Source organism: Solanum lycopersicum, chromosome 12, assembly GCF_036512215.1.
Source record: "Solanum lycopersicum chromosome 12, SLM_r2.1".
Taxonomy (NCBI): domain Eukaryota; kingdom Viridiplantae; phylum Streptophyta; class Magnoliopsida; order Solanales; family Solanaceae; genus Solanum; species Solanum lycopersicum.
Window position 1 is genome coordinate 2,515,090 of NC_090811.1, and position 11,961 is coordinate 2,527,050.

Sequence of the window (11,961 nt, forward strand, 5' to 3'; positions counted from 1 at the left end):
TTTAAATGTGAATTGTGACTCTAAGTTTATATTTTGAAAATAAAACGTTATTTTAAATTTTGTAAAAAAGAAAGAAAAAAGAAGTTCCATGCTAGGCACGATGAGATTGTTAATATCGTGTGAAAAAAATATATATTAAAGAATAACTAATTATTACTATTATTGACTAGTAGATCGTAATAAAGTTACATGTATATGAAAGTTTGGAACGGCAACTATTTATTTATAAAAGAAACATGGAGACATCTGATTCACATTACGAATTTTAAGATATTCAGATGTCTTATTTATGAACTATGATATGCTCATCTTGGAAGATTGTATAAGAATTGAAGAAATTCTAATAACTTTCACAACCTGCGATAGATTTTTATGTTCATAAAAAAGAAAAATACAATTAAGAAATTTCAATTCACGGTCAAGAAAAAAGTCAATACTTCATAACAATTTAATTTTATTTCCTAATTTTGAATCATAATTTCATAACTCATATTGTCATGCAAAGTTTTATTAACGAGGTTTGAAGGAAAAATTATCTAAAATACACACTTTATTTTATCACAATCTCTAAAATTCTCGATCATTTAAAAAAATTTCAAAATTCTCTTCTTAGATACATCACTTTCCTCTCGTATGAAAACAATTGTCTACTAAACAAATTAAAAAGTAGATATATGTATCCAAAAAATTATGTATAAAATTATAAAAAGTTTTTATCACAATCTCTAAAATTCTCGATCATTTAAAAAAATTCAAAATTCTCTTCTTGAATACATCATTTTCCTTTCGTATGAAAACAATTGTCTACTGAAGAAATTAAAAAGTAGATATAATATCCAAAAAAAAATCTATATTAAATTATAAAAAGTATGAAAACGAGCTCATTTCCTATTTTTATAAAAAGTATGAAAACAATATAATTACTTTGGTTATCAAAATTAGAAATTTGGTGAAGCAAGGGTCTTTTCCTATTTTTATAAAAAGTATTAAAATAATTGTCTACTACATAAATTAAAAAGTAGATATATATTGCTTTTTGTAGAAATATTTATAGCTGTGTTTGTTCCAAAAGTCCAAAAATTATTAGCCTTAAGGTACAACTATAATAGCTTTTGGTACCACTATTTAATGCTGTGTTATTGGTACCAAGAAAATTTTGGACCATCATATTATTCTACGCATGCAATAACTTTTTTTTGATGTACAACTTAGCTGTTTTCAGATTGATGTAGCAACTATAACTCGGTGCAATAAAGCTTTCGTTACAATCTTATATCAGGTAATTTTACGAATAATTATTTTCATAACTTATTAAATCGATGATTTCTTGATCATTATATGACAACAGCTCATACAGTTATGTCAAGACTCTCTTTCTGATTGAGGGTACAATTGTTTTTTGCAAAATAAATTACATGTTAAGTGTAAACAATTGATATTGTACTTTCTTCGTTCACCTTTTTTGATATATAATAATAGTGTTCGGGTCAGCTTTCGCACACATTGACTAATTTTACGGAAAACTTGTCATTTTCCACCAACAATAAGTACCAGAGAACAATATCCACCAAAGTTACAGATGAGAAGAATCAGGTAGTGTTTTTCATTCACTTTTACTTGTACGACGTATTTTTAAAATATGTCCATTTTTACTTGCTCAATTTAGAAAAATTTTAACAAAAATATATCACCTAGTCCTTAATCAAAGTATTGAATTTATTTCGTCCCCAAGGACGATATAATAACATTATCATTTTATTATCGCTCTTTAAGATCAAATGTATTAAGTTAATATTGAACAAATAAAAATGAGCGGAGAAATAATATAGTATTTCTTTAATTATTGCAGCAGGTTGGTTGGCAGATGAAAGATTTCAATTTAGTCTATGGATGATTAAATTTTTTTTGTATTATTATTATATTATTTTAGAAATTAATCAATTTATACTATGATTTTGCAACTCACGAGGCACATGAGGTACTGATTTGTACGATTCTGATTGGTTTGAAATTTTTTTAAGACTTTATATTAGAGGATTTATTTGACTTCACTATCACTATGAGAAATTGGTGATAATTTGACTACAAAGTAATGAGGAAAAAAAATTGTTGATAGAGAGGTTTTTGGTGTCATATTGAAAAACAAAAATGGTGTAGTGGATAAGGTTATTGTTTTTTAAATTAGAGATTTTAGATTCGAATCTTGAGTATAAAATTTTTTTAGTTGGGATCGCTTCCTCGAGGTCCTACGTCGTGCGAATCCGGAATGATCGTAGGACACCAGATGGAAAATAGAAAAATAATAAAATGAAAATAGTTTTTGCAAAAGAGTCGAGAGTGATTTGAAGTCTAAACTCTTTATTCTCCCCGTTAGGGTTTGAAATTCGTGTTGATCAGCCTATGAAAAAATCCTGATGAGGAGTGTTTTTTCTCAAAGAAAGTCTATGTGGCGTGAATTCAAATTACAAACTCAGATAAAAGATCAAGACAAAAGGAATGGATTTTGTATTTGTTTGTGGTGTCAAATACGTGTGTACATTTTTCGAAACTCGTCGATTTCACGTGAAAAGACAAAGTAATAATACAAGAGAAAGACACATAATATCATAGGGTGTATTTTGAACGGATGAAATATTTTCATTTTTTTCATATTTAATTGGTGGAAATATTTTGAAAAATATATTCTTTAAGTAGGAAAACAAGTTTCGAGAAAAATAATTTTTCTAAACGAAAATAGTAAAAAATAAATTTGACAAATACCATGTTTTGAGGATTAAACTTCATTTTCATGCCAAGTTTGGAGTGTTTGGTAGAACAACACGGCAATGACGCAAATTCATGAAAAAATCCAAACAAATTGGAGTTTTTGGTTTCAAATTTGACTTTTTTTTCTATAATTTGTGTATAAATTATAAATTTGATTGAAAGAATTTTCAAATGAATATATATATGGAACATGGTTTTACATCAACAAGTAGAGGAAAAAAAGAAATTACTTTTAGTATTTATATTTTATATTGATTCAAAATACTTTGTTACATCAGAAGAATAAAAGCGATATACAATATAGATATACTGATTTGATATATTATAATAAAAATGCTTTCAGTATAATATTGATGATCTCACAAATATAAAATTTTAGTTGATTGTTAATCTCATCTTTTATGGAATCGATTGTCTTGTTAATTTAATGAGAAAATAATTTTTAAAATATCAAATAAAGTCAACATAATTTGATATTTGAAAAGCAAAAAATGAGACACAACAGGATGAATGTATCTATCTATTTAATTTTATACAAATTTAAATATTTATTTGTGTACATTCAAAGTTTAAGGGCGTAAATGACAACTGAAAGTAAGTTAAAAAGACATATTTATATATTATATCAATTTATATATATATATATATAGTACGAGATAGTTATTAAATAACACAGATATAATTTTAAACATGCATGTCATGATACTCGTATAACTAAAATCATATTATTAGGAATAACATAAAAATTTAAAAGATCAATAATAATTGCCTAACATATAGAATCATATCTTCATCTTTTTAAAGATAGTAAAGACAATATCATATACAATTATATGAGGACAAAAATCCAAATCCTTTGAATTAACATCAATTAGAGAATTAATCCAACATCAATCAAAATTGGATTTCCCCCCCTCAAATAAAAAAGAACTAAAGACGAAAGTTTTCTTTTTTGAGTATACCATCCGATATTCTATATCTGTATTAGAGCCCGATTCATTCGATCCGATCTATCTGATGTTTGATACCTGTATTAGGGCCCGATACGTCCGATGTTCAATACCTATATCAGAACTCGATCCATCTGATGTTCGATACATGTATTAGGGCCTGATTTATCCGGATATACACCACATAATAGAAGATGTTCAATACCTATTTTGTGTTCTTCTTTGCATGAAATTATGTAATCTTTTGAGTGCAATTTCTAATGTTTGTTCACTCATATTAGCAAAACAAACTCTAAACCATCCTGGCTCTGAACAATGACATGATGATCCTGGTGAAATATTCAATTTTACTTCACATAAAATTGAATTCCAAAGTTTCAATTCACATTCTTTTGTTGACTTCTCCAATAATTGACTCAAATTCATCCAACAAAATAACCCTGCATTCCCTTTCAAGCACTCAATTCCACTACGCTTTAATCCATCAATAATTTTTTCATATCTCTTCCTCAATCTATCGCGATTCGTCTTAATATAATTCGTTGTGAATTCCTCATTAGACAACATGGATGCCAACAATTGTTGTGTTTGAGATGAAATCAACGTAAAACTTGACATCCTCCTAGCTGTTGTTACAACATTGTCATTGTACGAATAAATTGTACCAACTCGAAATCCAGGGAGACCTAAGTCTTTCGAAAGGCTATAAACGATGTGGACTCTCTCCGAGTCCACGTCATTTCTAGATTTCAGAACCTCAGCTATGCTCACGAATTTCGAGGAGCAAAATGCTGAGCCAGAGTAGATTTCATCAGAGATAAGATGGATATTTTTACGTACAACGAAATCAAGAATATCTTCAAGATTTGATCTTTGGATTGTTGCACCTAAAGGGTTTGAAGGATTTGTTATAAGTATACCTCTAACCTTAATTTTGTTGAATTTTGCTTCTTCATAAGCTGATTCCAAGGCTTGTGGTGTAACTTGGAAATTATTTGAACTGTTACAATGAATTGGAATTATTTTTACACCTGTTCTCCACCTTAAATCTCTATCAAATCTGTAAAATAAAAAATAAAAACAGAATCATAAGTTATTAATAAAAAACATAATAACAAAGAAAGTAAACTTTGAGTGAATAAAAATAAGGAAAGTTTTCAAATTTACTTTATGTCTACTATACGAAATATCTAAATTCTATCTTCCGTTATATTTTTGATGTCATTCACACAATGTTAAAGTCATGATTTCCACTAAGAAAGTTCAGAATAAAAAGAAAAAAAATGCTAAGAGACTCCAACACTTACTATATTCAACATGTAATTTTTCAACAAAGAAAATTTGTGTATTCCTACTTGCATTTAGGATTATAAAATACGCGAATCATTACTCTTACGAAACGATCAGAATATATACCTGACTATAAAGTATAACATATATTAAACCAAGATTATTTTTAAATAGTAAAAATATATCTTTGACTATTTTCCCTATAAAATAAAAAATGTATACTATAGTAAGTAATAATTAAATGGACAAAAATAATTTAATTACTATAAATAATATTATTTACCCTGGATAGTAAGGAGTTGGAACAAGCAAAGCATCACCAGGATCAGCCAAAATAAAAGTTAATAATTCATTAGCAGCTGTTGCACCAGCTGTAATAACAACTCTATCTGGATTAAATTTTGCTCTTCCACCTCTTATTTTTTCCATAAATTTTGCCATTGATTTTCTAAATGAATATAATCCATGATAATCTTGAAATAATGCATTTTCTCTGAAATTAGAAATTCCACTCCCACAATTAATTGTTTTTGAATGTTTTTCCAAGTAGTCTTCCACCATATCAAATGATACCTATACAAAAAAAAATAAATGAGAATATAAATTAGCTTAATCATGTTGTTCGTATTCTTGAAAAATATTGTGAATCACTTTTTGAATTCAGAATAATACTATTTTTTTAGAAGGATTTAACGTGAGTATGGTAACATTTTTAGAAAGTCTGGACAGTATTGTGAATTTCTTTTTGAATTCAGAATAATACTATTTTTTAGAAGGGTGAGTATGGTAACATTTTTAGAAAGTCTAGACAGTATTGCGTTATTATTTTGTTTAGAAGTTTTTTTTTGTACGTTAGACATGATAGTACGCTTTTATAGTAATAGTCAGATTTAGGGATGTGTACGAAACTGTGCTCCTATCTTACGAAGGGTAGAACAATATTAATTTAGTTAATTATATCTTTAACTATGCTCTTTAACGTATTAGTCTGAATTTTTTTATGATTAAACACGTAAAAAATATTGTTATTATCTCGAGTCTTTCATTTCGAGGTGAGAAAAAAAGTGATCGGCTCGAATGTCACCCTAGATTGAAAGATGGGACGATGAATAACAACGAGATTCGTACTCAAGACTTCAACCTAATGACTCTAATATTATTATGTTGAATTTGCAAGATTGTTTCATTTAAAAATTTAAACGTTACGAGAAAAACGATTTACACTTACCTGATTTTCAGCCAATCCCATTTGAATTACTCCACATGGATTGTGAACTTCATCAAAAGGATCTTCATCATAAGCCTTCCATCCTGCAAAATATGGTGAATCTTCACCATGAGTATCTGAATTTGCAACTTTTGATAGCTCAACAATAGCCATTATTTATTATTTTTGATATTTTATTTTCAAGAAAATATGTTAATATTGCATAAAAGCAAGAAAATGATAACTATTTGAATGAAATGTTATGTCAAATAAACCCCTTGTATAAATAGAAAGAAAAATTGGGCCCCTTGGAAAAAAAAAAGGGGGGATAAAAGTCCTTCAAAATAACTAATGATTTGATTGTATAGAGTAAGCAAGATCAAAGATCACCTTTTTACAAAAATATACTATAGTTTAAAAATTAAATGGTTGGTGACAACTATTAAGTTTTTGTCATCTTTTTCAAATCTTGTATAAATCTCAATCTCCAAAAAAAATCCCCATAGAAAATATGGTGGTTGAAAAGTGGGGGGTGGGGTGGGGGGGATTTAACAAAAGTCACATTTTCCTAACTTTGTTGTTTGTTTCTAATAATTATACAAGTGATAAACTAATAATGTCTTGAAAATATGTATATTATTGATCATGTGGTTGATTTAATTTCTCTATTTAAATTTGTTTCGAAATTTAATCAAATTAATTAATGTTTGATCTGAATTCGAATGTATAATTTTTTATTTTTTATTATATATTTAGAAACTATACGATCAATATTATAAGTCATAATAACGAACAATCTTAAAGTATTTTTTAAAAAAAAAAAAGTTATGATAGAAAATGATATTTTTCTTCAATAGTAATTAAGACAAACAAATCAGGGATAATTTCAAAGATCTTCCTCCAAGTTTTGCTCTATAACACTCTCTTCCCCTGTGGTTTATGAAATTACGTCTACCTCTCTTATTTTTATTTTCTTGTAACCATTTTAAGCCTATTTAAAATAAATATAATTAATTTTACATTTTTACCCTTTTATATACTAATTTCTTCATATTAACAAATATTATATAAAAAAAAACTCATTTAACAAATTAATATAGAAATGTAAAATTGTCAAATCTAAATTATTTTGTATTTATTTTAAATATATTTATAGAATGATCACAACAAAATGAAAATAAACAAGGTAGACGTAATATCATAAATCACAAGTGAAGTAAGTGTTATAGAACGAAATCTGAAGAGAGGTCTCTGAAATTATCCTAACAATTACAATCCAAGCACTTTATTTATATAGGATTTAAATTTATAGATATTGATAATATATAAATATTTATCTTATGTATAACTACATGTTAAGTAACATAATTATAGAAATAAATTTTATATCGAACTTTTTAATTATATGTGATATTAAAATGAATTTATATTTTTCACACTAATAATGGAAATAATTATATAAAATATATCAGGTCATAAATTTGATTATAATAACGAGTACATCTACTTATTATAAGGTCTAATATGCCACTTGTGTGAAAAATGCTATAATCAGTTAAATAATAAATGTTATTACTATTATCTACCAATGTATATAACTGAAAAACTCTATCAAAATCAGTGATTAGAGATTTAAGTATTACCGTTATTATATTTATTTTTTATTATTATAAATAAAATTCATAAATTTTTAATTTAGTTATATTTTTATAATTTTTAAAATTATATTTATTTATTATAAAAAATAACTTAATTACTTTATTACAAGATAATTACTAATCTAACTTGCTTTATTAAAAATATATTTACGTATATAAGTTTAACTCTTAAAATTTCTATTTCAAATTCGAAAAAGTTTCAAAGTGGTTAAGTATAACATGATAGGGACATATTATTCTCTTTGTCTAAAATTAATTCTGGTGATTTTTAAAAATAATTATTTTATATTATTTATCATTTCAAAAAATTTAGATACAATTATATCATTTTATGCTTATAGCTACGTATGATGTTGTTTTCATTCAAATCAGTGAAAAATAAAATAATTTCAAAATCCCTCCTAATTAATATATTTTAAAGATATATATATATAATTATGATAAATAATTTAACGTCTGAGTTGAACATATGATAATTATGATTCTGATTTTTTGGTGCAAAATAATTAAAAAATTAAAAGAATTTGCAAAAGGATATTTTTGGCCCCACATACTTTTAAGGATATGTTAATCATTATCATTAAGGTTTAATTATCATTATTGCTTCAAGTACTTAACCAAAATATACAATCTTAGACCTAGACCACAATGGTATACTATATTTTATATGCTTAGTATTCTTTATTATAATACTGACACTTTTCGTTTTTTGAGAGTCAAACAATCAAAGTTCAATTAAAAATTTGTGCACGAAATCTTTAATTTTTTTGAAATAAAATTTATTATTTATAAACTTCGTAATTAAAGTCCGATCTCTATTTTAAGATTTCATTAGTAAGGTATTTAATTAAAGAATATTTTCAATCGTCAATACTATTATACGATCGTGTGTGACCTAATGGTTCGTGTATGTTTAGTATTCATGTAATTCAACAAAATTTAACATATCAAATAAATGACTTTTAAAAACTCAATTACAAACATTTGATTAAATGACTTTTACAAAAAAATAAAAAATTATAAAATTCAAATTCTGAATATATTAATTTAGCTGCAGTTTAATTAGAACCTCATCAGCTAAAGTTTATCTATTTAGCATATAATATATGTAGTGCAAGTTTGACCAAATTAAATATAAAATCTCATGATTAGAGAAGGGGATGCTTTGTGTTTTTTTTAATTACCTTAGATATATATATGTGGAAAAGTGTTTGTTTGATGTCATTAATTTATTAATCTAATTATAGGGATTAGATAGTATCTTAAAGTGTCTTTCTCAATAAGTATCTTGTCACAATCTAATAGTATAAGATTTAACAAATTAAAGAATCATAAGTGTGTTATTATATTCTAGTGTGTTAGGTAATACTAGAAATTAAAGAGATATTGATCATAATCAAATCAATATTCAATCTCAAAGAATATAACAACAATTATATACTTAGAGTAATTTTATAACTTAGGTCAGAAGAAGATATAGTCCGAAGAGAAGATGATATATGCAAATTATGCGCAATCACTTTATAGAAATTTGTATTTTTAATAAATTTTTCTGTTTTAAAAAAACTGAAATGAGAACGACAAGAAAATAATAAGATGAAATTAAGCAAAACAAGTGATGTAATAAAAATCGAAGATTAAGATATTACGTGAATACTAACTAATGTTATTAATCAGTTTCAACTTTATATAGAGTATTAATTAAATATTAATAATAAACAACTTTACTTATTAACAACTTTTTTACATTGTTTGAATAGGATTAATTTCTTTGATTATCACTTTATTTAAAAAGTCAAAGAAATACACTATTAAATATCCCCTCTAAAAAAAAGAGTGCTTAATTAGCTTAGACAATTAGCTCAACTAAATAAAACAAACATCCAAAAATATCCTTACACACTAATTATTAATTATAATCATGCACATCTTAATTATTCCAACTAATTAATAAGTTTAATTTATTAAGCATTGAGCTTGTAAACATTCTTAAAGTCAATTAATCCACCTAATCACATCTAATTAACTCAAATTAATATAGTACTTAAAACAATTCTATACTATATACAATGTCAACTTAAAAAAATATTTTCTTGTAAATTATTCCATAATTACTTGTATATAAGTATATATGAGATAAACTTTAAAGAGAATAAATAATGGTTGACATTACTATATACTATTAAAAAAAAAAATCAGATCTGCAATAATAATAATAATTTGTTTATGTGGAATCATCCAACACCACAAGATTAAAACTAAATACTCATGGAATCAGACAAAAATAAAATTATTATGAAAAAAAATAAATTAATTTATTGAAACTATAAGGAACACTAATTTCTTTTTTTGTAGCCTTAAGTTATGGCACAAATCTTTTTTGGTAGATATAGGACCAATAACAACATGACATTTATTGAAATAAAAAAACTTAATATAAATGATGATAAGATATCAGAATCATACTAATTTGACTTTGGTTGGATATTAGAACAAAGGTTCTCTCATGAGATTTTATGTTTGTATTTATAATATATATTTATAGAGTAATTCTTAAAAATATTATTAATATATTTTAACATGGTATTAGTATCAACGTATTATTATTATTATTATTAATAATAGTCTAATAAATAATTTGATTGCGTAATATATATATATATATATATATATATATATATATATATATATATATAAAGAGTGTTTTGCAACAATGATAAAACTGTTTCTATAACTTATAGTTTACATATTTGTGTCGTCGAAGCAATAACTAAGACTTGTATAAGCATTAGATTAGAATGTCTATATGCGATCCTTCGTCAAATATTATTTACATGAAATTTTATTTAATTTAGACTTGAAATTGATGATATACTTTTAAAAACAATTTAGTTTATTTTCTTTTTTCTAGTTCGACACACATTTCCACGATTATTTTTTTTTTACTTTATAAAATTTGCCATGTGTTTGGTGAACTACTTATTATATATTTCATATATAATGTATATATATATATAAAAAAAGATCTCTTTTTACTTATTAATGTATATCAAAAAAAAATCTCTTTTGGTCTTTGGACACAATCATTATTGTGAATCTAGTGACAAAAATCAACTATTCCCTAGAAATCCTTTTTAGTGTGGTTCCCTCTTTGCTATGTATGAAAAATAAGCAAGATGAGAGGCTTGGTGAGATTTAGTGGCGCGTTCGAATTTTTTTGAGTAATTTCATTTCGTATATCGATATTATGTTAGATAAATGGATCCCGCATAACATCATTTGGAGTAAGACATGTGCGTTTTTTGATGATCAGATCGCATGAATTTCAAATTAATTGTAGACAAAAATAATCACCATTACTGAAAATGAAAAACGAATTTAGAATAAAACTTGTAAAGTTTAACTAAAACCATTGCTATATATAAGATCATTCTTTTCAGTATTACATCCTCATTCTTGTAGTCCATCTTTGTTTTTTTCATCCTCCAACCCCCCCCCCCCCCCACTCCCTTTTTTAAAAAAAATTATTATTATTATCATTGTTATTGTTTATATATGTGTATGTCGATTCTTTTAATACTTTTGATACTTTATATTATTTTCATGTTAGTTAGAATACATTAATTGACAACAAGAAAAAAACAAACATCCTACTTGAACAAGAAGATCAATTCTTGCATATATTGTTTGTGTAAATGTAAACCACCAAAGTCTATATGTAGTTGTTGAAAAATAAGTTCCTTTATATAACAAATGTCGACATGTTTTTAAAGATGAGCGATAAATACAACACATGAATTTTTACGTATATAACACCATTAAATTTTTATACACATCAAAAATTTATTCGATCTCATGTACTCATACTTTAATAATATATTTATAAAATTATATTAATATATTGCGTCCGATAATATATATATATATGTCCACTAATGTGGGAGCCTCACAGCCGCGCAAGCTGAAAGCAAAATAATCATATGGACGGCTCTTTTATAATATGCATTGGAACTAGAGAAATTATTAGGTAGCAACTAGCACTTGGAGAATCAAGCCACATGCACTCAAAAATATGATTATAATACCACTT

At 25.4% G+C, this 11,961-nt stretch overlaps 1 protein-coding gene across 1 annotated transcript; it reads right to left on the reverse strand.

Annotated features, from left to right (window-relative positions):
- Window positions 1–3,472: 3,472 nt before the first annotated feature.
- ACC (1-aminocyclopropane-1-carboxylate synthase) lies at window positions 3,473–6,469 on the reverse strand. Its single transcript, XM_010315440.4, has 3 exons — window positions 6,235–6,469; window positions 5,290–5,579; window positions 3,473–4,776 (listed from the first exon to the last, which is right to left on the reverse strand). Exons 1-3 carry the CDS (start codon window positions 6,385–6,387, stop codon window positions 3,915–3,917), a joined length of 1,305 nt encoding a protein of 434 aa, XP_010313742.1. The 5' UTR covers window positions 6,388–6,469; the 3' UTR covers window positions 3,473–3,914.
- Window positions 6,470–11,961: the final 5,492 nt, after the last annotated feature.

What these genes read in the sequence shown, in the direction of transcription:
- ACC (XM_010315440.4), bottom strand. Translation starts at nt 6,387, where the DNA reads ATGGCTATTGTTGAGCTATCAAAAGTTGCAAATTCAGATACTCATGGT. An exon ending in TGGGATTGGCTGAAAATCAG is followed by an intron (nt 5,580 to 6,234) that starts GTAAGTGTAAAT and finishes TTTTTTGTATAG; the next exon opens with GTATCATTTGATATGGTGGA. An exon ending in CCAACTCCTTACTATCCAGG is followed by an intron (nt 4,777 to 5,289) that starts GTAAATAATATT and finishes TTTATTTTACAG; the next exon opens with ATTTGATAGAGATTTAAGGT.